The 26,160-nt window shown below is 37.7% G+C and overlaps 1 protein-coding gene across 1 annotated transcript in view; it reads right to left on the bottom strand.

Moving 5' to 3' along the window:
* The window catches only part of LOC127572770 (E3 ubiquitin-protein ligase UHRF1-like), a 103,299-nt gene that overhangs the window by 27,834 nt on the left and 49,305 nt on the right, over nucleotides 1-26,160 (bottom strand). The window contains exons 3-4 of the mRNA XM_052020380.1: nucleotides 22,110-22,390; nucleotides 12,501-12,719 (exon numbers count right to left, since the gene is read on the bottom strand). Of these exons, the coding sequence (XP_051876340.1) occupies nucleotides 12,501-12,719; nucleotides 22,110-22,390 (500 nt within the window). The remainder of the gene's footprint in view (nucleotides 1-12,500; nucleotides 12,720-22,109; nucleotides 22,391-26,160) is intronic.

Genomic DNA, 26,160 nt, shown 5'->3' with positions numbered 1-26,160 from the left:
GCCAAATGAGTAGAAGTAACAGAACAAGAGATCTTCTCTCTGCATTCAGTTGGCAGTGGCTAATAAAGAGGAGAAAACAAAAGTGACAAAGATATGGTATCAAGTTGTTCACTGAGGCAGAGAGCTCCACCCAATGATCAGGTATACAAATGGAAACCTGACTAAATACTGCAACCCTCTACACAATCAGTTCATGGACAGATTCTAGTTTTTCAGATGTCAGGAAAATGGGGAGGTCATTCACACATGCTTGACTGAACTGAGGTTGATAACTGCAAGTTGCAAGTTCAGAGATCTAAGAGATTGATTGATCTTTGGCAGAATTGTTAATATGGTCTTTATTTTTCTTCCTCTATTAATTTTTGGTCATCCTTTTGTTTTCTAAAACATTCTTAATCATCAGTCTTATTACTCCTTGACTTATTGCTCCTTGGTAATATTGTAATCCTATTCTTTTAAACTAATAATATATTCTTAACTGTTTTACCTAACCACAGATGGATCAACTTCACGCATGGGGTTTTGCTCAATGTAATACATGGAATATTGGTTTTAAAGTTTGCCACTGTTCATCCAAATCTGGTCTCCAAATTTAGATTAACTACCATGCTTCTGATAGCTTCATAATTTGCTTTAAAATTCCAAGCTCTGACTGAATAGTATTCTTCTAAAATATAAAAATTCTTATCAGATTGTGATCATTTTCCTAAGTGGATCCCTAACTCAGGAATTATGAATGAACTGCATCCCATTACATAGCACAAGTTTTATGAACAGTTCCCAAGTTGTATTGCTCCAGGAAGCAGTGTCAAATGCCTTACATAGATCCATCTGCTAAGCTACTTTCAAAAGTTGACTAGACCAGTCTCTATGAAGATTAATGTTCCCGATGGTATCAGCCTTATTCCTAGGTCCTTAAATCTTAACTAAGACTCTCTCCAACTGTGCAGCTGCTTTGGGAAACCCATTTCCACCAGTATTTCAGGCTTCTTGCTATCTCTTATCTAAACCGTTAATTTGCTTTCAGATTTTGTTTTTAATATTTATGTTTTCTCTATCAAAGGACATAAGTAATATGTAGGTAAACTTCAGATCAAATGTGGAAGTGCAATTTGCTCCACCTCTCCTAAATAATACAATAAATTTGTGATAAATAACACAATAATAAATGTGCTGTTTGAGTTGGGTTAATAATTGAACCAGTTAGCATCCTTTCCCAGACCAATATCCCCAGCACTGAGGTCACAGTTACTCTCAGACAGACAATTCCTTATTGCCAGACTCCTGAAAATGACTATTCTTGGGAGATTTCCAGATAGACACAAAAGTGGTTCAAGGAAGCCTCCATAAATAAATGCAACAGCTCAACTATCTCCTGGGAATCTCCGGTCCCTGGCTGCTCAAAGTAGGAGGAGGATTGGGAATGGTACTGAGAATCTGTAGGCCGCACATCTAGAGTGCATAGAGGCCCTACATAAGCAGCAGAAGAAATGTACCGTCTCACAAACTCACTCACCCGCCCTGTTTGCCAGCTCTTGCCCCATCTGTGAAAGTCTGCAGTTGTCGCATAAGCCTCATTAACCACTTCAGAACCAGCAAAACTGGCATGAAGCTAGCCATCCTTGATCCTCAGCGACTGCCCAAGAATAACAGTGATAATTTCATAGTGAACAATAAAAATCCTTTTGCAGTGTAACAACAGCTGACAAAGAGCAACTCCAACAAACCATGATGACATTTTTCTATTTTCTATCAGCCAAATTTCTGGCTAAATACCAGATGTGTCTAGCATTATGCAAACACATGTTCACTTTACACCTACTATTTCACATTAAAACCCCTACTGGCTTTCACTCCATCAACTGAATTCATACTAAGTCTTAGATACAAAAAACAATGTGCCAACAAACCGTAGTACCCCGTTAGCTTCCCATCTGTTTACAATGCAACTTGAAAGTATCAAAATTCATCTTTGTGCATCTTAGTCACTGAGCTGTACTTACGTTGGAGGAGGAAGATAAGCACAATTTCTAACATAGAATTCTTCAAACATTAATGCCTGTGAGGAACAAATAATAGAGGACCCCTTTCATTTGAACTGCCAACTGATTTTTCACATATGAATTAAGTCATGGAATTGAAGTTGTGGAACAAGAATTCTGTTTCATTTTTAAAAGGCACAATTTATTGCTTTCATCCAATTTCATCTGAGCAATTGAACCAACACTGATAAAAATTAATCATGCCTTTGTTTAACAGAATCCTTATATTTATTTCAACTGAAAGAATATTGTAGATATGCAATACATACCACAAAGGTAAAATGAGTTTTTTTAAGATGGTAAGTTGCAGTGAATATCGTTTTAGAGATCAACACAAAATAAAACAGAAGACACTTAAGGCAAGAATAATGGAAGTGCAATAGAAATACATTCTGGTTAAGTCAAATCAAACTGAAGCACAACAGGTCTTTTTGATAGACATTTGAAGAGAAATATTAGGGATAAGCAAAATGACTTATTGTCAAGTGTTGAGTAGATGGGAGAAAAAAATTGCAAAGTCAGTTAACAATTTTAAAATTTGAGAAACATATTTAGAATATTTAAAGAAACCAAAGCAGTTTGTAAAGTAAATGTGTTCATATATAAGTAACATTTGAAAGCAATGCCATTCGAAATAGCTGACATTTAGAGATAATTTAGCAATCACATTGCTTCCATCTTCACCGCAGAAAACAAACAAAATAGTCTGTATCACATAACAAAGTTGCTGGGATCACCCACGGCAGGATGCACATGCACTCATAATTTAAAAGACAGATCTTGTGGGTCAAGAACTTGAAAGGCAGATTTTATAAAGAGTCCATGGGAATCCATAATGGGAGGATCGTGTTGAAGAAACTGCTGATGTTTATCAAAGAAACATTCCTGATAGAGTGGAGAGGCAATATTGTGGTCTTGCAAGGAGAATCATCTGTCCTTTTTGGAAACGGTTATGTGGGTTCACAGTCAATGTCAGAACATACAGACCTTGAGGAATATTTCTTATGTTTCTTCAAATGATTTTCACTGGTGATTCAAAACTGCTGTATGTGAACCAGAAGTATTTTCACTGGCCCCTGTGCTAAATTTAAAACCAAGTTGTGAAACAAAACTGTGTCAAAAATGAAAGGGATTACTCCAGCCTGTCACGGATACTCTGGAGAAAGAGTCAACCTCACAGCATGACTGTCTCTTTGACCAAATCCCTCTTAACTCAGGTTGTACATTCAGTAAATCTGATGTGTGATTCAGGTTAATTAGACTAAGGTGACTGCCACAATGAAACCATACTATAATTTGGCTAATTAAGGAACATTGTTTCAGGTTAAAGCATCTTTTTAACCTGGAAGCTATATGTCAAAACATTAGCTTTTTATCCATCTATACTGAGCTACGTAGAACTAACCTACTAACAGAACCCCACAACTTTAGTAGCAGAATCACCAATTACTGGGGCACAGTGTATATCCAGACAGTGATTATGATTTGGGTACAAAGGATCTACACAACTCATCACCAACTGTACCATTTGCAATTTCACCACCTTGGAATTCCTTTTAGCAAGCAAGAATTTTTCTTTGAAGTTCACATTTGAAAGTTGTCTAGTTAAAATTCTCCTAAAAACAGGAGAAGCATGCACAGAAAATAGACAGGCAGTCTGTTTGGATTTGACACTGCTCCAAGATAACTTGTTCACCAATTAAAGTTCAGAGCCAGGTTGGCCATCTGTGACAAATATGCCAATCCAATCTATAAAACAGACCGATCTGCAGAACTCCAAACCAGTAGTGTTGATTGATAGGTTGACTGGGCTCATTAATGCAACCACGGATAGGCACTTCCCTTAGGAATCATTGTCAAGCCCAATTCTATCCACTCCTAGCAAATGTAAATGCACACTTGGAAGTGGAATCATGGACCACAATGATGAGCTACAATTCTGACACACAAACTCAGGCAGCTGAGAAGGTGTTGAAGAGACCGGGTTGAAACATGAGTGCTTCACACCTCAGCTCAACCATGCATTGTCAGTTGTAAGCAGTACTCACTGCAAGCACAATATATCCCAATCACTCAGCGTAATTGTAGGAAAGGTTGTCACGCCAACGGTTTACTCCCTTAGCACCCAAAATCCATCTACGACATTAGGAAAATTACTAATATGATAAGCCACTAGCACAACTAGCTTACAAGTGTGGACTTCTGTAGAAACTCGTAACATTGATTTCAGGGTAACTACACGTGCTTGATTCCTGTTTATATGGGCATGCCATTCATCAAATAGTTCATATATCTGCTCCACATAAATCAAAAGCATTATTTTTTCTACAAAAGGAAATTTATTTTCTGATGAGCAACGGCCTTCTGTAGATCGAACTGCAACTATGTAATAACGAGAAAGAAAATTACCACTTCCTATTAAATGCAAAATATTGTTTCTGAGGTGCAAAAGTTTTTAGTGGAGAGAATCTGTCAAATTTCTCCAGTCTGAACAGCAAACAAGAAAATTTGAATAAAAGACTTCAATAAATTATATTGATCTTGAAGGTTGAGCTACAGTGTTGTTATATTTTGTTATATCAATGTGTTTTGGCCTTGGGAGAATGTAAACATAACTTAAAAAAATAAATATACAGTTTATGAAAGTTCATTAAAAAAAATCCCACCAATTTAATCTGGATTCTAATCCAGCACTTACTTGACTCCTAAAATGTTGTACTGATAATCAAGAGGAAGGTCAGATTTCTACACAAGCAGTATGAAGTATTAATCTGTATGTCATCACTAACAATTACACATCATACAATATATTCAATAAACCCGTATTTGAGCTTAACTGTGTGATTTGTTGGTCATTTCAAAAAAAATTGCAAACACAATCAAAAAAATATCAGCAGGTTAAACCGCCCTCTGAAACACGTTAAGTAATCATGGCAACCACATTGATATTTTCCAGGTTTATATATATTAAAGCTAAAAAAAATGGTTAGATATCAAAGAAGTATGATTGGTTTTTGTTGTAATGATCTATGCTCAAGATAAATGTTCCACTCAATTAATGAATATGACACTAATTTTATACCAAACATATACAGGAATCCAGTTTCAAGGAATATTTCCCACCTTATTTCATCAGTGTGTAAAGGGAAAACTCACTAAAAACAAATGTGTTAACAAACCAATCTGGTTTGATCACTATAATGTATAAGGAATCCCTCATTTGAAACATTAACTGCTTCTCTTTCCACAGATGCCGCCTCACCTTGTGAGTATTTCCAGCATTTTCCATTTTCATATTTTTTTTAAATTATCCTGTATGCGTAGATCTAGCCTGCCGAGCAAGTCCCACCACCTTACCATCAACAACTCATTACACAAGCCTAGAAGCTTAACGTACTAATAACTCTCCCCATTAAGTCAATCTGAGTCATCCTATCACAGACATTCGCTTTGTTCTATGCACCCTCCCCCACCTTCCCACCTACTGAAAACCAACTTGCATCTCTCTCTTTCCCAGTGCTGACAAGGGGTCACAGACAAGGGGCTTCAGATTTCCAGCATCTGCAGTTATTTTTTGATTTTCAGTCACTGACAATTGAATCATCCACTTCATCATCACAATTACACTTGATATATTCCTGAAAGGTGAAGGAGTTAGAAAATCACAACAAATTAAAAGAAAAGGTCCAGCGGCAATAGTGAACACCATTACATAGTCCCCTCGTGAACTAGAGGGTCTGCATTATAGGGAGAGGTTGGGCAGGCTAGGACTTTATTCCTTGGAACGTAGAAAATTGAGGGGTGACCTTATTGAGGTGTATAAAAATCATGAGGGATACAGATAAGGTGAACACAAAGTCTTTTTCCTAGGGAAGGGAACTAAAAATTAAAAGGCATAGTTTTAAGTGAGAAGTGAAAGATTTAAAAGTGACGTGAAGAAAAACTTCTTCACGCAAAGGGTGATGCGTATATGGAATGAGCTGCCAGAGGAACCAGTTAAGACAGGTACAATAACGACGCTTAAAAGACATTTGGCTTGTAAGTGGATAGGAACGATTTAGAGGGATATGGGCCAAATGCGGGCAAGTGGGACTAGCTTGGTGGGCACCGTGGTCGGCACGGACATGTTGGGCTGAGGGGCCTGTTTTCATGCTGCATTACTCTATGAATCCAGTGGGGCATGGTTGAGTTAGACTAAAACCTGCTTCCATGCTGTGTAACTCTATGACTGCGTCCAATGCAGCTTCTGCTGCAGTCCTTTAGTGTCATGAACCTTAGCTTCAGATGGAAACTCTTGTGCCCAAAAACCAATTTTGTTGACCATCCGAAACCTATTCCAATAGAAGGTACAGCAGCATTCCGAATAACCATACATAAAAAAAGAACCAACTTGTTGTTTAGGAGTAATTCATGCGTACACTCGCCATGTTCTCCTTACAAAAAACAGAAACTGCTGGAAACACCAGGTCAGTCAACATCTGTGGAAAGAGAAACAGAGACTGGTCAAAAGCATTTCAATTTTGACCTGATGAAGGGTCTCGACCTGAAACATCAACTGTCCATTTCGCTCCACAGGTGCTGCCTGATCTGCTGAGCTCCTCCAGTGCCTTTGTGTGTTGCTCCAGATTTCCGGCATCTGCAGTCTCCTGTGTATCCATTTTGACCTGACCTATTTCTCTTTCTACAGAGGTTGCTCCATTTGTTGATGGTGTCCAGCCTTTTCTGGTTTTGAGATTTCCAGCAACTGCAGCATTTTTTTTTAATTGACTTCCATCTCTTTAGATAATCTTTCACCATATTCCATCTTTAAATTTATTTAAACATTTTATATTTCACATTTATAAAATCAAATATGAGAAATTAGGAAATAATAATGAGGTCTTCCATTTTAACCAAGTGGATTACTTTTTGCTAGGCAGAATGCGATAAAAATTAGCAAACTCATCACCAGTCCTTGTATTTGGCACTGGCCCGAGAAAAAAACAAAACCTTTTTAAATTAAAAGTCAGTTAACTGCCCTCATTTTAAGTTGCAAATAGTTTAATGGCGTGAAAATGCTTATCCCTGACAGTCCTGAATTATGAATGGGCTATACAAAGTACTCAGTTTAATATCATTGATGGACTAACCTTTCCAAATTAACCTAAAAGCCTTATGTTTTTGAAGAGAGAGCATCCATTGTGAATTACAAATATACTTAAGAAAGGAATGTTTTCTTCCTACAGCCAGAGATTCTGGCAATTACTACCTTTCCAACTAAAGGGGGAGCACAAAACCAAACAGAACAAGATCTCTCAAAATGACATACGTCACCTCAAAACATTAAGGCAAAACATCAAGAATATGACACTTTGACATTTGTGACAAACACAGTTGGCTCAATGCACTGAAGGGGCCAGTTTCAGAAATACAGCACTATTTTTGGAGTGGAAGGTGAACCTATTGTCCTTCTTTTATGTCATTATTAGTAGCCTTTTAACCCAAAGGTATAGGGAAAAAAGTAAACTACACTAATAGTAATGCTCAGAAATGTTACATTGCAAATATTACTTTAAAAGAAAGCATGCATCCTAAGGCAAGAAGAAAGTGTCAAAACATGGTAGTAATAATTAAAACTTGATGTGTCAATTAAATGATCTTTAATTACTCCGTCTTCTTCCCCCAAGGCACCCTTAATTTCAAAAGAACAATGCACGAGAGACAGAGAACACAAAAGAAACAAGAACATGGAATCTAAACATGTACATCAAATTTGGATAGATTTGAAAATAACTCTTAATTTATTTTCATTAATTCAACACCGTATACTGTTTGAATTTCAAGACCAGTGCCCATTTTCCTCCTATATAGTATTTCTAGTTTCCATTCAGCTTGGCAAAACACCATCTTTCTACTTGACCATCAAATTGGCAGTTGCCAAGGCTACAAAAGAAAAAAAAACACCAAATAGTTTTGAGGTCAAAATAAAGAAAAAGAACATCTATCCATGAACTTTACATTTCAGCCCAGACTTCCTGACTGAAAAGGCAACTTGTTACAGATATGTGGCAAATGAAAATTTACAATGAAGCTAAAATCTAAATTACACAATACATATTGGCATGGTTTAACTAAAGATTTAGCTATTTGGTCTATTTTCTCTAAATATGCACAGCCACATGTGTGTCCAACTAAGTTCTGATGTTTCTTCCATTGACCTTCCGTTAATATGGAACATTTATACAGAATGGAAACTATGCACAAAGGCATCTTAATGCTGTTGTGGGGTGAAGTAAGCTTGGCACAGAAAAATGTGCCTTGTTCACAAACTGGCTTGAAGAGAAAAATGTTAATTTTTCCATTCAATAATACTATGCATTTTGGTTACCTCAAGTGAAATATAACGATTTTTTAAATGAAGACATGATATTTAAATTTTATAAAGCTGAGATTGAATGAAGTCAGTGGTACTGTTGAAAAAGACGAGTTGGTTCCAAAAATAAAGGCTTTGGCCCATTTTATGCTGAAGATGAAATTTTAAATTTGAAGAATCATCAAGCTTCTACACTATAAATGGTGCACATCAATCAGCATTAAAATCCCCACCCACACCTTTGAAAACCAGCTGCAAAACATAATTCAGATCAGTCTAGCATGAAGCTTCCATTTGCACTACACTCCAGAAAATAAACCACACTGCAGTCACTCGCCAGATATAACCCCAGCTTCCTTAAAGCAGAGGGATTACCTGTAACTGAAAATGCAGCTGCCAGAAATCTGAAATAAAAATAGATAATGCTGGAAACTTCATCAGACTTCAACCGTAAAAATTTAAAATGTCTCTTTCCACAAATGCTGCCTGACCTGCTGGGTACTTCCAGCATTTTCTGTTTTTGTTAGAATTTACCCGTAATCAGATTATCTTAACACTAGGCCAAGCAAAAAAGGCCTTACATCATTACCAGATGTTACTTCTATTTACAAAACATTTCCAGACTATTCAATGGATTGGTTACCATAATTTTTAATATATTGCATATCAAAATATTTGCACTTTTACAGCTATGTATGTGCTCCAAATAAAGGATTATAAATCCACCTGCTTACACTCCCTGGAGAAGAGCTGACAACTTAACTTCACATCATTGTGAATGAGTAAGACTGGAAAAGTAATTTGATGGAATGATGTTCACTATTTATATAAGTGATTTGTACTTTAGAATCAGACACCACCAAACTGGTGCCTTTGTTAATCCCGAGGAAGACTGTAACAAAAGACAAGCAACAAAACAACTTGCAGAAAGCAATTGTTAATGACTCATGGATTCCAATACAAGTGCCAAATAATGCATAAATTGACCACTTGCTCCTTAGAAATAAGATTCTAAATGGGGTAGAGGAACAAAGTGATCTAGAAGTAGAGACATAGAAATTCTTTACAGAAAGTCATAATGCTGGTTAAAAAAATATTAAAAAGTTTAAACAAGTACAGGGGCTCATTTCTAGCAAACAGGAGAAACATAACCCTGGCTAGACCATACTTGGTTCTACTACATACTGTTACCTATGTTACAATGTTATAAAAAGCAAATGGAAGTACTGCATAAAGTGTAAAAATGAGTAACAAACCTGGCACCAGAACTGAGAGTTCATGACAAATAAGAAAGATAGGTCTCATTTCAATAACAAGAATTGGTGAACAGACAAAGGAATTTAAAATTATCTTTGATTGTGTAGATGTTGAACTCTATTTGCAGTTGTGCACAAGTCCAAAATTAGCAGCCAAAAGTATAAAGAGTGTCATCAATAAACAAGAATTCTGGTGAAAATTCTTTACTTGAGGAATGGTGAAAACATGGAACATGCTATCAGGTACAGAAGTGGCTGCAGTTGCAATTGCCAGCTCATATGCTGAAATTGCATGTAAACAGAGGATAAAAAAAAGAGGCAGGGACTGCATGCACAAGGAGAAACTGGGCACAAGTACAGTGTTTTTTTTAGGTACTTTTCCATATTTGTTGATGGTTTCAATTGTTTTCAGGGAGTGATTCATCTTGGTGCTGAAAAGTTTCTTGGCAACTTATTGGCTTGTGCACAAGCTAGTTCCTTTCAGACACAAGGTCTATTTTGATCTCCTCCAGGCATCAAGCAGGACTGGGAGACTGACCAGTGGCAGAGCAGAACAGGGTAAACTTCTAAATGAGGGATCTAACAGAGAGAAAGAAGAGGAAAAGATGAACAGGAAGACAAAAATGAAGAGGAGGAGGAGGAGAAAGAGGAAAAGGAGAAGAAAGAAGAGGTGACAGCTTCTGATTCTGATCAGGAGGCCATTATGTGCAGATATCTTATTGGATCACACTTAATGCATCTGTAATGTTAGATGATCTGCAATCTCAAATTAATTGCTAGAATATATCATCTGCTCCAATCACCAGATCAGCTGTCAACCAATATCTACTGTACGCTGCAACTCCCATTGTTGCCTTTACTGCACCTCCTCCACACTGCGGTCTCTAAACACTCTATTCCCCCCAGTTTCTCTATCATTACTCCTTTGATGATAACACCTGGCATTGAAGTGCTTCCCAGAATTCTCTAATGAGGCCGGCAGACTCCAGAACCATGCAAGCCCATTTTATAACACTTCTGCTCTCACCCATATAACCTCCTTCCCAGCACCACAGATAGGGTTTCCTTGGTCATCATTTTGACCCTTATCAGCCTCCATGTTCAACCACTCAACTTCCATCATATCATCATCACCCAACATCATCCATGTGCACCTATCACAGCTTCCTCTCCCATCCTGGTATTATGGACAGAGCATTCAATTCACTGCAATCAGCCCCACCCTATCAGTCTCAACACCGCCTTACCATCATTAGCAGCTTCCTGTGCAACCACGGGAGTTGCAACAAGTGCCTTTTTACCATCTCCCTTCTTAATGTTTAGGGGCCTAAACACACTTCCCAAGAGAAACAGCAATTTTAATTGTCTTCATTAAAATTAGCATGTTCCGTTCACTGCCCTCAGTGAGATCTAGCCCACACTGGGGAGGCCAAACCTAAAATGGACAGCTTCTTAATGAAGCATCTCTCTTCAATCAATAAACACGGCACCAATCTTCCTGTGGTAGGTCCTTGGAACTTTTTGTTCCAATGTCACTGAATTTCCTTAATCTCCTGCACTGTACCAAGTGAAAGGAAAACAATACATCATATTTCAAATATGCTTATTACAGATTTCCAGATTCAACATTAACTAGAACTACATGGCTCCCCTCCCTGGGTAACGAATGAGCTGACTTATGGAAATCTGACAATGCAAATTCTCTCAAACTCTTTTAAAAATATTTTTCAAACCAGTAATAATAACAATAATAATAATAAAATATTCCATGGTATTCATTAATGGCTGGATATATTAGTATATATTTCATTAGTTTAACTATGGGGAGGATTAGTGTGATTGTTGAGTGAAATGAAAGAATTATAGAAAGTGTATGTAGAGCAATACAATATGGGTTACCATAGAAACCGGACATTTCGTTTTATGGACAGTTCCCTGGAATGGAACCCTTATGTAATCTGGGGACTGCCTGTATTTCAGATTATAAATAATGCTCCCCCATTTCACTCCCCCCAAAAAGTAATTGCTAGCAAGACAGCTTCAGCTCCATTACACTCTGTTCTCTCATCTTAGTTGCTACCTGGCCTGCTTATTACGTTTTAATTTCAAATTTCCAGCTCCCATAGAATTTTGTTTTTCTATCATTGTGGTAAAAAAGCTATACTAGTCTTTGTAACCCACAACAGTGGGTCACACAACACAGTGTTACCTGCAAATGGAGATGATCACTTACTTATTAAACAGAACATTTAATTAAACTTGACTTGACATATTAAGCTCAATGAGTTAACGTGATTATTTTTAGCTTTGGCCACAGTTTCCTCAAATTCTTCTCAATAATCGTCTCAACAAACGTCATCAATTAAATAAAACAACACCTATTTTGCCGCTTCAATATAAATCAGATTCCACTTTGCATATGTCCTGCATACCTGCAAACAGGTCGTCAGTTGAATCTGCAATAAGCATGGTTCATTGCCCATACCTACTGAAATCAAATGAACCATCTATCACAATGTTAAGTATAAACTGAAATGATATCTTGTATATTGAAAAGATCTTTTAATAATCCTTGTACTTGAGCACGTTATACCTGTCACTGCTGGATCAGCAACAATCTCACCAAATTAGGGTGATAATTATTAGTCTTTAAAACAGCACACAATTTTTCTTAAAACACAGAAGTGATCTTTTACTGTATTGTCTTACTCTTTTGATATAAAAGCTTTATTGTACTCACATACATGATATCCTCGATATAATTTAGCAGACTTATGAAAGCACCAGCGTTTTGTATCCATGTTCACTGCACATGTAAACATTCTGCATTGCATGCCAATGAATGCTTACCCCAAAAGAATTTTAACAAAGATTTCTTTATTTGTCCTTGATGTCTCCTTCAGAGCGGTAACTTCTGCATCAAACCAGAAACCACGTTCCTCTGGTAATTCTAAATTGTAATTTACCATCACAATTTGTCCTATTCGAAGCTCATCCCATTTCAAAATAGTCCTTGCTCTTGGCCGAACATTGTCCGCACACATTCCCACTATTCCATTTTCTGGATAACTGAAGACGGGAAAAAAAAACAAAAATTAACCGACATACCAAATCAGCAATGGTTAAACAAAAAGATTGTTTTCTTCCTAAGAACACAAATATCCATAATCAACTTGTCCAAATGTATGCTTCAGTTGAAATTACCCTTGGTTTATTAAAACAGTGGCAATGCAACATTATATCTCAACTCTGGAATGATGTTAACCATTACATCAGAAGATACACCATGAAAATAACAAATTAACAAATGAGCATTAGTTTCTTTACAATTCATCTGCATGCTTGAAAGTGAATAAATTTCAGGAGTATACAAACCAAAACAGCAGTTTATGCAAAAGCAAACGTTGATTTGTGAATTTTAATCTGTACAAATCAACTTGTATCCAGAAGTATCTTTTCAGGCTAACAGTCAAAGGATACCCATGTGATACAGAAATTCAAGCTACACCCAATCTCTTATAAATGTGTCATTTCAATGTCACATGGAACAAAGGCATTGATCAAAATTCTTTGTAACTATAGAGGATGACTTGGACAACCACAGTTACAAGGACAAAGGTCTTTGTGTTAACAGCTCTCTCCTCAATCAAAGCAACTTTTTAGAGCTTTGGAAGCAATGCAAGACAACTTTACCCAAGAGAATTTTCATTGGAGATGCTCTGATTTCAAATGATGAACTGTCAGCACTTTGATACCAAACGTGCAACAGAGGGCGTGAAACAAAGCTCACACCATTTCTTGAAACATATTAGCCTTGAGAAAGCTCTTTTCTCCAAATATCATTTGATTGCAAACTCCTAAGGGACCAAGACAAACCCAAGAATACTAATGCTCATCAGCAATCAATCCAAAAAAAACTTTGTTTTCCTTTGTATTCATTTAAATACATTGTTGAGCAAAACTACCCTTCCCTCAGATTGGTTCACATACACATTTTGATGCCTGGTGAAATTTAATGCTTAATAAGAATTTTAATGCAAACTTAAGTGATACGCCTTATTAAATACAAAATAATAACAGAGAAAATAGTGGTGCTTTATTTTCAAATACACAGATCTTAAATGCCTGATCCCTTAACTGACACAAGTACATTGATACCTGATTTGTAGAACACAGATCAGATCGAGCGCTTTTGGACTGGAAAAGAAATATTTTTGATTACAAAATACTAGAAGTCTAAAAAGTTTCATCAAAACCCATCAGCTTACCAAATGCATCTGGACAGCTTGCTGAACATAGCCTTGTTCACATTCATTCAGCCAATGAGAACACATTACATCACTGACACTTGGCCAATGGCAATACCTTATATATGACCCTTTTAGAGCTGATTCAATTAGCACTCTCATTTCAGGGAACACAGCATGTGCTGAATGAGTTATCAATGCACAGATTAGCCATTTACAAATATTAAAATAGAGAAACAAATTGCAAATGTATTTGGCACAGCTTTCCAAAGCTCCCCAGATTCAGGAATTGGGCCTTTGAACTTGAAAATCGCTAGTGTAACTCTGTTATTCAAGAAGGGTGAAAGAGAGAAGGCAGGTCTGTTCATTTAACATTAACTGTGGAATCTATCATAGATGAACACTTGAACAACAAACTGCTAATGACAGAGAGATAGCAAAGAATTGTTATGGGAAAGTCATAGCTAATGAATTTAGTTTTTTTCTCTGAGGTTTTAAGCATGGCAAACAAACAAGTGAATCTATGTCATCTCTAAAACATTTCAAGAATCAACTTAGTAAGACGTTGCCTAATAGTTTGTTAACAAAACTGCAAGCAAATGGAGTTGAAGATGACATTATAACATGGGCTGGTAACTGGTTGGGAGGGAAGAATAGGGACAAAGGTGGGGTGTGACAGAGTGTACTGCAAGCAATGGATCCTTGGCTTCTTAGCATACATTACTGATATAGATGGAGTAAAGAAATGCATGCATAATTCTGCACGAGACACTAAGAGTGGACTAAGCAACAAATGGAGTTTGAGTGGGACAGGGCTTTAGCTAAAAATAAAGCAGAATATTTTCTTGGAGAGAAGATGGGAGCTTTGGGAAGCTAAGCAATTTAATTAGCTGTCTTTGGAAACCATTAAAAATGTGTACACAAGTATAAGTGAACATATGGAATACTGGCCATTACCTCAAGGGCCTGGAATTTAAGAGTTTAAAAAAATCAGTTGTATAGAACTTTGGCCAAACTTCACCTAGAGTACTCTTTTTTACCAATCATCTCAGGAACAATATTTGGCTTTAGTATAGTATAGCATCGATTCACCAAAGTAATACACAGGGTCAAATTATGCTGGAAAAGTTACATTCCCTTAAGTCAGACCAAATCTACGGCAGGTACAGTGCACTAAAGTGAAAGAGATACGCTTTCAGTGGTTATTATTTTAAGTGATTTATGGATAACTTTCATTTTTGCAACAATTCATTTGTCAAAAAGCTTCTGAAAATTTAAATAGAAAAAATCCACAATCAAAAGAAGACGGCTTCATAATTAATTCAGTGTAGTACTTAAAAAGCAATTAAAGTTATTTTAGCATTTTATCTGGTATTTGGTCAGCAGCAGATTATTGTAAAGTTTAGTTCCTAACACAGTGAAGTCAGTTTAGATCTATGGTGCACAACATACAGCCTGCAGCATGAGTCCATCCGCCATCATTGTAGCTCACGTGAGGCCAGGCTTCATGGTCCTCCCATCACTGAGCCCTAGAGTAAGGAATGAACCGCACCAAGGTCAGGATGTGCAGGTATCATATTAGGTCCAGTATATGCCCAGATCCAAGACCACATCCAGTTCCAGGTGTACTGTACTGGTGGGCACAGGCCTGTCATTATGTAACACTGGAGAGTACTACCAATGGGAACAGGTCTGTTATAATGTATATCGGAGTGCATTGCGGGTAGGCATAGGTTTGCAAGTTGAGAAGGAGCATTAGAGGTATAGGGAGTGGAGCAGCAAGGGGGCAGCAAAATGGAATAGCAAAATATTTGCATCATGACCACAAATACCACTGTTTATGCACGATTACCCACAAAAAGTCATGCATCACTGGTTCAGGTGTCATATCACCCACTTCTAGCGGAATGCCATCTCGTGAGCATGTACTCAGATATAACATACCATCGAGACTTAGGGAAGAGGTGGCAGAATGTGAAGTTAGGAACAAAAGGGTATCAAATCCTAAGTGGCAGAAGGAACAAAATTGGAATCCCACAAAGAACATAGAGATTCACAGCTGATATCCGTGATTTAGACTTGGAATTGAACAAAAACTTTATAAATAGTGTATGACAATACATAGGAAGGCTACAACAATTACAATAATATATTAATAAATGAACATATAACTGGCAACGGAATTTCAAAATAAATGTAAAACTTTCCAATGAGACTATGCTTTGGATCTGATGTAGGTAATTTTCTGATGAGGAAGCTGGGGATTAAAAACTTAGCTTGAAATCAAACTGAGCACCAAGGCTGCAAACTGCCCAGGCTGGCTTCAAGACTGGTGCCTGGAAAAGGGATGAAAATGGTGGCTGGAGATCAGAATTTGTGACAGGTTTGTAGGCAATGACAATAGTCTTCCCTGCATTTCACTGGAGGAAATTTCTGCTCATCCATTACTGGGGGTCAATCTACAGGTGAAACCTGTCCTGCTTTCAGATTAAGAAGGGGCTGAATGTAAAGACAAATAATGAGAGGCCAAGGAAGATCCTTGGACTCCAGTGCAGCAAGAGAAAGAGAAACAAATGCAGTCGACTCTTTGACTGTGACTCAACAGAAAAGAATGGAATCAGGAAAGAGCAGATCCACCCCCCCCGTCAAATGATAGAGGAGAGGCGCAAGAGGATGCTGGGTTAACCTCAACTAAGATATGGACTATTTGAGAAGTATGAGCGATGGGGTTAGAGCAAACCACTGTAACATGATATGTAATTTGTATTACTTGTATGAGTTGTTTCTCCTGTGTGGAGTGACAAACATAACTGGAACAATTCAAAGAGAACTGTGGAAAGATCAGCATAAGTTTGGAATATTATGAGGCCACTCAAAAACTTGAAAGGCAGGGTTAGTTGGAAACAGGATACTAGTTTGCAAGGACAAAGGCACCGTGGGTGTTTTGTTTTCTCCCAAGAGAGGGACGACGATAGCAGATCTGAAGCGAGGACGCGCAACACAAGAAGAGCAAGAATCATTAATGTATCAGCTGACAAAAGGTTTAGGAAGTTGGTGGTCAACAGTTTGGTGAGAGCAGAATTGGTGAAACAAGAGTGGACAAAATGAGGTTGAAGAGAGAAAGATGGGAGATCTGAGAGAAACAAGAGAAAAATACAAGTACAGAGACAACTGTGGGAACTTCAGCCAAGTGGGATAGCAGGAACGAAGTCCCAGAGGCAACTAAACCAGAGGCCTTGACCTCCTTGCACTTGCTGAGAGCAAGGGCAGAAGACACAGGATGAAGAGTAATGTTTCATATGAAGAGATAATGTGGTTATATTTTTATTCTGACAGAACCACTGTAATTCATAATTGTGCAATAACAAAAGCATGTTGATACTTCTGTAAAACATCATAATAAAAAATTATATTAATCAAGAGAATACTTGGGAGGTCAGGTAGTATATATATATCATGGATATTAGCTATGAATCTCTGCGTTCCTTGCGGGACTCCAATTTCCTTCTTTCTGCCACTGATTGATACTCGTTTGTTCCTAACTTCATATTAAGAGGAGAAGACCAGAATTAACATTCCAGGTTAATCAGCTGACTTTCCAAAATTTTCCATTTCTATTTAGATCTCCAACACCCTCAGTATTTTGCTTTTGTAAATAAAGTTTCATACAAAATTTCAACTGCATACACAAGGAAGCAGTCAGTGAAGTGGCTCACCCAAATTATCCATTTATTTTAATATCAATTTTTCAAATTTAAGTAGCAAAGCAGCCAAGCCCATCTCATCGATCCAGCTGAAGGAGAGATTTCATTGAGGACCACAGAGACAGAATTAACATGAAATCAGTCGAATAAAATGTTTAAAAAAAATATTAAAAACAAGATACTGGACAGCATAATTGTGCATTTCTGATGTGCAGCTAGGTTTGATCTGTATGCACTGGGTTAAAGGTCTGAGAGCAAACTTCCAATTTTATTTTGCAACCTACAGTTTCCCCAAACAGCAGTGGTGCAGCAAGTTCTAGTGACCCGAGTTCAATGCTGATGTCTGGTGCTGTCTGTTTGGAGTTTGCAGATTCTACCTGTGAATGCATGAATTTCCCGTGTGCTCCTCAGTTTCCTTCCACATCCAAAAGATCTGCTGATTGGTAGGTTAATTGGTCATCGTAAGTTATTCCTAGTGTTAAGTTGGCAGTAGGAGAACCAGAGGAAAGGCAATGGGCATGTGGGAGAAAATAGGATAAGGGAAATAAGTGATGAAATGGGATTGATGGTTCTGACATTCAGCATAAACTCAATGTACCTCCTATTTGGTAAGGAAATATGAAAAATGTATCTGAGTGCCTATGGCAGGAAATTCACTCCCAACTCCTGGCTAGCTGGTGGATTAGGCATCATGGAAGATACCCAAGATCTGATATTTAAATTGGATCCTTTATAGAAGCATATTGTTGCAAATAAAAATCACCAATTCAAATCAATAATAATTTTATAGTTTCATTTAGTAATTCTATAGTTTCACCCCAAAGTGCTGATTGCAACTGATTACAAGGCATATTCCATAAAGCAGATGAATGTTCAGGTAAGTTACTTTGGTGAAGTTAGCCAATGCCAAAATATTACTTGTTCTTTGAAAGAGTGATGTGGAATATTTTATGTCTACTGATGTAGAGAGACAGGGCTTTAGCTTAATATCTTAAAATGTGAACAGCTTTACAGAAGGTACAACAATTTTGGGTTCAGTGGCATGGAAGGGCCGGGAAACAAGAATGGGGCTTCAGAAGTTGGATACATTTTAGCTAGGGTATTGAGAAGTTGGGAGTGAGATTTTTGTTGACAAGAGTGAACATCTGAGATTGCCCATGGACTTGGTAACTGGTAATTGGTTTATTATTGGCACAAGTACCGAAAAGTCCTGAAGAAGGGTCTTGACCCGAAACGTTGACTGCCTGCTTTTCTCCACGGATGCTGCCTGGCCTGCCAAGTTCCTCCAGCATCATAGTGTTTTTCATGCAGTGAAAAGCTTTTGTTTGCATGCCATCCAGACAAATCATTCCATACACCAGTACATTGAGGTAGCACAAAAGGAAATCAAAATAGAATGCAGAATCTAGTTTTACAGTTACAGAGAAAGTGCAGTGCAGGTAGACAAATAAAGTGCAAGGGCCATGACAAGGAAGAGTGAGAGATTAAAAGTTCATTTTTATCGTTTAAGAGGTCAGTTCAAGACTCTGATAGCAGTAGGAAGGAAGCTGTTCTGAAGCTTTTGTAGATTCTGCCCAGTGGGAGCGGGGAGAAGAGAGAATGTCTGGGATGGGTGGGGTCTTTGATTATCTTGGCTACTTTCCCAAGGCAGCAGGAAGTGTAGTCAGAGTCATTGGAGGGGTGGTTGGCTTTCACAATGGACTGGGCTGCAATCACAACTCATTACAATTTCTTGTGGTCTTGGGCAGAGCAGATGCCATACCAAGCTGTGATATATCCGGATAGGATGAATGATGTAGACATCTAATCTTTCTACAATTCCACCTCCTATTAGGATGCTTGTGAGCGAGTTCTGCTAACCTTGGCAACGATTGGATGGTCTTCAAGGGCATGTCAGTCTCTACATCCTGATCAGGATATATTCCTCAGAAGTTTCAAGGTGCAAAGCACTGGGTGCCTTCAAAATTCAAGGCATATCTGTGAGTGCCATGGGTCATTTTCAGGAATTGAGATACAATGGTCCTGAAAGTGGATTCAGTCAGTCAGAAAGAACAAAATTCTTTCAAGTAAAGACAACAACGCTAAGCTATTCAAATACAGAGGCAACAAATTACATGACACAAGAATGTGTCATTCTTGTCATTCAAGAAAGTACAGATTGGAAAATTGATCCAGAAAAGCTTGGAACATCGTTGGTCAAAATATACTTGGAACAACCAGGTCCTCTTTGCCATAAAAAAATCAATGCAAAAATCAAATCAATAATATCAGGCTATTATAGCACAGAAGTGATATTGGCAATGATAAAAATTGTTAAAGGTGGATTGTTCCTGCAGCTAAAGTTAAACATACAGAGATGCTCACTTTCTAGCCTCTCTCCAACTTTGGCAACAAGTTGAAGCAGCTGCAAATGGTCTTTCAAATGGTAATCAATAAGTGATGAATAGTTGGATTACTTTGCAGCAACCCATGAAGATGAAGAAGTAGGATATTAGGAGTGATTCATATTTACCAAGTTAATTCTCCATCAATTGAAAATCTGTCAACTGTATCCAGAAGGAATTATTCGGACAAGTAGTGATGACTGACAAGCCCAGAAATCAAGGGTCAGCTCTGGGTTTGGACAGAACACCAAGCCAAGTTAATTCATCATCCTAGCCACCAGACACGATCACACAGAGGTTAGCAAGTCTTGCCATGCAAGTTTCTTCCATGTGAAGCTGCTCAGCTAATGGCAGGATGAAAATTTGCCAAATTCTTAATCACCACTCCATCCATCAAGCAGGCAATAGCAACAGGTTCTGAAAGCAAACTCACCTCGAAACCAACATTTCAGAGGTAAATTATTAGGATTTTGTTGATCATGATTTTGAATGAGACAGGTGACACCAATGGGCTTCAAAATACATTACAGTTTTGATGATACCAGAGACACTTATATTTTAGATTACTTCAATATGCACAACAAATGGACAAACAGAAACAACAGATCAACTTATCTCCTGAAAAAGATTGAGATGGCATCAGGTCCCTGCATCTTTCAAAGGAAATCCATTAACAATATTTTATAAATGCTGTAGAGCTCTGAAAATGTTGTTTTAAAACTCTGAAAATAAATGAAAAAGTTGTAAACTTTGGCAGTGCAATGTTGAGATTTTTATTAGGAATATACAACCCAGTTTCAATATCTGTGTAGATGTACTCGGGTCATTGAACTTCTCTTTCCCCCTCTCAAGAGGTGGTGCTTAGATAGATGTGTCACCCTTATCCATTATTCTCTATTGTCTTCAGTTATGTCATTGTAATGAATGGTGCTGCGGAACCTGTTCCAAGTACTTCTGAAAGGGTGCTCCTTTCCACTGATGATTTCATTATATCGATGTACTCACCCTCTGTGGTTTTGGTGAACTTCATGCACCCTTTTCAAAAGTAGGCCATTTACAGAAATGTAGTGGTGTGGATCTCAAGTTCATGTCCTGACGTTCATGGCTCCAGTAATGATCTCAAAGGGTTTAGATAATGAATAAATATGTAACCTATTTGATACTTGGAGGATATCTCTGCTGTTTTCCTCATTCTGGTGCTCCTGATTTCCAAGACATCCATAATTCATTCATAACTTAATACAAACATATATATCCCTCAAAAGGTTATAAAACACAATGGGGATCCTGCATTTCCCACATTGTTTCGACTTAGTTCATAAGTGAAAGGCACCTATTCCAAAACAATAGACAGAGTTGGTGCCAAAAGTAAACATTTGAGTCATTATGACTGTTTCAAGAATGTCCATATTCCAATTCCCCTTCCTTACCTTTTCCATGACAACTATAACTTTTACTTTTAATTGGAAGGTTTTTTATTGCCAGGTAGTTTTCTCCGATCTGGGCCTGGCATACAAGAGTAAGACTGAGTCATGAACATAACAGTTTGTTGACCACTTTCCCTACATCTTCCCTTGCACTCCAATTCAGGTGCATGGGCACACCATCCCCTGCTCATTCCCTCCAAGATGCACACAATCTTGACTTTCAAATATTGCCTTTCCCTCATGATCACAGTGTCCAAATTTTGGAGCTCCCTCTGCAACAGCACAATGGCAGTACTTTCAGCAGAAGTTCAATGAAGGTGGTCACTACCACCTTCTGGGGCAATTAGATATGAGAATGCTGATACTGCCAGCAATGCCTAGGTCCTGAAAAAATTGTAACTTAAGAAAAAATTACAACCTCTAAAGTTTCTTTCAATGCAAGAAAAAAAAATGACATTCAAGTGATTTTGTAGCGTAACCAGTAAACTAAAATCTACTTGATTAAATTTGAGGTCATATTCGCTGTTAGATTAAGTGCAACATTTTCTCCGGCAGACTGAAGTTAATTTTGACTATGCAATCCTTTAAGCACAGCATTCTTAACTTCTCTACTCATTAACATACATTCTGAACACAGCATTGTTTGTTTCAAGATATAAAATTGAAGTTGTCTTCAAGCAGTAGGGACTGGACTTACTCATCATATTTGATATGATACACAATATCATCGTCTGAAGAATCCACATTAGACGTAGATGGTACACAGTCCAAATTACGTGAAGTGATCCCACTACAGTGCTGTGACTGATCTTGGTCCGAGGGATCTTTAACATATTGAGCACATGCTCCTGTCCTTTCATTTCCATTGGCATCTCCCAAGTCATTTTTCTGTCCCTTTGTGCTCCGTGTAATATTTACAATGTGAGCTTCAAACCAGGCTCCAATGACCAAATCACGGGCATCCACCAATTCGTTTATCTGCAACGTACAATTAAAAAGTAAATCAGAACTTTTTCTTCAATTACCCAATGACAATTCCCAATGGTTGTAAGATTTCTTCTTTGTCACATTCCCAAAACCTCTTGTCACACAGGCATTTCAAAAGTGTTTCAATGACCAGCCGCATCATTTGGATTGAAATTCAAAAAGAGATGCAAGTACAAAAAAAATCATATTCCAATAGATCTTAGTTTATATACAAGTGTAATGTAAATGTATTTTTATGCTCATACACTTTTGCACTTAGATACTTTTCTCTGAAATATTGATCAAGTTCATTGGTTGGCAGTGTGCTTGGTCGAGCACCTGCAGAATTCTCTTAAATCAAGCATCTGGTCAGATTTCTTCATCTCCGTGTCAGCTGCGACTCAACTGGGTGTTTCCCCAGTGTCCAAAGAAAACGAACTGAGATTTCCAAAGGGAGATGCAAATTCCCCATCAATGCATGTGACATGCCAGAAATTACAGGCAGCCAAGGTTACAGGTGAGAAAGTAGCACATGCAAATTTTCTTCCAGTGCTTCTGGGTCAAGGAACTCTTGCATTCCTTTATAGGATCTATTTCTTCTCCCTAATAGAAACATACATTTAATAATCGGCAACATCTCATTGCACATCAACATACAGTGTTTGGGACACCGGTATTCCCGCAATCATAAAAAAGGATCAAATGTCCACTCTTAACACAAACACTGTGATATAACTTCATGAAATACTTAAGTTAGTAAATAAATTACAGCAACACAGATGATAAAATACAACCCGTCTGCTTAATTACATAATACAAAGTAAATCATTGCATATTACAAGTAAACATTGTTTATCACCCTCTCCTCTGTGGGAATCAAGGATGGATGGAGAATAAAGCTTTCATCTTCCCCAATTGCACCTTAATGGCCTTGAGAAGCCCAAGCGATAAACTATAATAAAAATATTTCCAATAATAGCATGGTAAGTGAGAATACCAATTTACCTAGTAGCTTAGAATTACTATAATAATGAAACAACTTGCACTTCACATAACCAACTCAATTTTTGAACTGCAGTAACTATTGTTACTTAGATAACTATAACAGCTGAAGTCGAACAGCGTGGCATAAATTAATAGTTAATAGGCTTTGAAGATGGTGGAAACATACAGATCAAGAAAATGATTGAATACACTTCACCTGCTCCAACGTCAACGCCATCTCATACAAAACAGTCTGTCAATTGTCACTCCACATCCTGAACATTTGCTCCCTCTGTCACTTATCCACACCACTTATAAAATGTACTGCAATCACACACCATAATAATCTTTGACATCCACCATCAAAAACAACAAAAGTGCTATTCCCCTCCAAGTCACAAACCATCCTTCCTTGAAAAAAAAGACTTTTCCTTTGAAGAATCTGGATCAAAATGCTATAATGTCTCTGGGAGAGCATCCATGCGGCCATTCAAAGGGGCAACTCAACACCAACTTCTCAGGGGCAATTAGGGATGGGTAATAAATGCTTGCCATGCCAGCTATACTCACATTCAGCATATGATTAGAAAAAAGAATGTTGCCTCCAGGTTATTAGAAAAAATATTCTCCTCTTATTCAAGTAACACAAGACAGATGGAGGTGCCTGGGGAGTTCCTAGATCATACTGAGGTGGCTAGACCTTCAGCACCAATTGTAAGGCAGAATAGGGAAGCATACAACAAAGTCAGAGTCAGAGAAACAGAATGTGCAGTTGGGGATGTGGATCCACAGGAGACACAGATACAGGGATATTAAGGCCATGCAGGAATTTAAAACAGGAGAGGGACTTCTAATGCATGAGAAACAAGGACCATCCTTGCTCGGAAATAGATCACTGCTCTTTTGTACATTCTGGTCCAAAATGCTAAGGATGGGTACAAGGAATTCAAAATGGGACAAAAGAATGTTAATATACTGGAACAGATGAAGTATATGGAGTGCAGATGACATAACAACTTAAGACAGAGCTGAAGTCTTACAGGTGACTAAAAAAGTAGTGAGAGACAGAGCTGGATCAAGAGATTGACAATAAGGCTTCAAAGATTTGATGCCTAACATCATTAAGGTACTCACAGGGACAAATTAGATTATTAGAGCAGATATACAGATGTGAAAGTTGACCCTGACCTCAAATCAATTCAATATGACGAATGCCTAAAATAACAGCAGAAAACACTTGAAACACTCAGCAGGTTAGATGGCATCAGAGTTAAGGTTTCAGGTTGGAGACTCTTCAGCAGAACCAAAGAGAGAAAACAAGTTAGCTTTAAGTTGTAGAGAGCATGAGGGAGAGATGGATAGGACAAAGGGAATATCTCTGATAGGTGGAGTCAGGATTACTGTGGCACAAACTGCTGAGAAAACCATCTGACTGATAAATTAGTGATGGTGGTTAAAGACAGAGAGAAAAGAAAGGGACAGGTAAACACTGTAAAATACAGATCAAAGCTGTAAGACACTGTCTGAACTGCTGGGAATTTCTATGGAGAAAGTAAAGTTAATACTTCAAATGGATAACATACTGTGGAACAGGCCAGTTCTAATACGAATGGAGAAAGCAAGTTCATTGAAATTGTTGTATTCAATGTCGAGCCCCAAGGCAGTAATATAGCCAGAGAGAATGTGAGGTGCTGCTCCTCGAGTTCATATTGAGCATCTATGGAACAGATAGGTCAAAATGGGAGTGGGATGGAGAATTAAAGTAACAGGCAACTGGAAGTTCAGGGCCACCCCTGCAGATGTTCCCTTTGTCATATTTGTTCCTCCCACAAACTTTCAAGAGCATAAAACTAACTTGCTTTCTCTTTATCATAGTTCCAATGAAGGGCCTTTGACCTGAAACGTTAATTCTTTCTCTTTCCACTGATGTTTCCTGACCTGCTGAGTGTTTCCAATGTCTCCTATTATTTCAGAATTCCAGCATCTGCAACTTTTTGATTTTCATGATAGGGTGCATTTACATAACATAGTTTCTCACTTGAAATGCACTTCAACTTGAACAGCACACATATCCAGAAGTATTTTCCTTAGCATGCAAAAATATTCTAACTTGAAAGCAATGTCCAAAACTTAACCATGGATCCAAATATTTCTGCATTTATTCAAGTTTGACACCTAAATTTAATGCAAATTGACAACTAAGGTCTTGCTGTTTGCAGTACTTCTAAAACTTGCTCTTCCTTTGAGTGAATTACAAGACATATTTCTCAAGGCTCTGCCAAATTCTCTCATTCTTCCTCTTAACCTTCATCCTGTGTTGCCACTGGTTCAGATATTTCACATATTCACATTATACACATATATAAATAAATCAAAGCTACCAAAGAATAGGCATTATTCCACACACACATTCAGTGTTTCTTAATGCTTTTTTTAAAAAACTTTAGGTGCACACATAAGTGCAGCCTACTTAAAACGAAAAAAATTCTCTCCTTTCAAGCACATTTAACCATGAAAAAGGATGACAATAGGTGCTTGTCTGTAATTTACACGCCAGTAGAAATTGCACTTTTCACCTCATTAAAATTTCAATGAATTTGCCTCTTCTATGCCTTGAATTCACAGGAAAAACACTGCAGCTGCAATTTCTGTCATGACAATCTTTATAACAGTGGAATATTACGAGAGATTTTAGCTTCTCAATCAACAATATAATTCATTGATCCACATTCCACTTCTGTGATCTTTTGATGGATCTACTCCTACTTGCCCCAATGTAGCCACACATGCTCTATTAT

This window comes from Pristis pectinata, chromosome 7, assembly GCF_009764475.1.
Source record: "Pristis pectinata isolate sPriPec2 chromosome 7, sPriPec2.1.pri, whole genome shotgun sequence".
Classification (NCBI taxonomy): domain Eukaryota; kingdom Metazoa; phylum Chordata; class Chondrichthyes; order Rhinopristiformes; family Pristidae; genus Pristis; species Pristis pectinata.
Note: the sequence above shows the minus strand (reverse complement) of the source record. Positions and strands in the feature narration are given on the sequence as shown.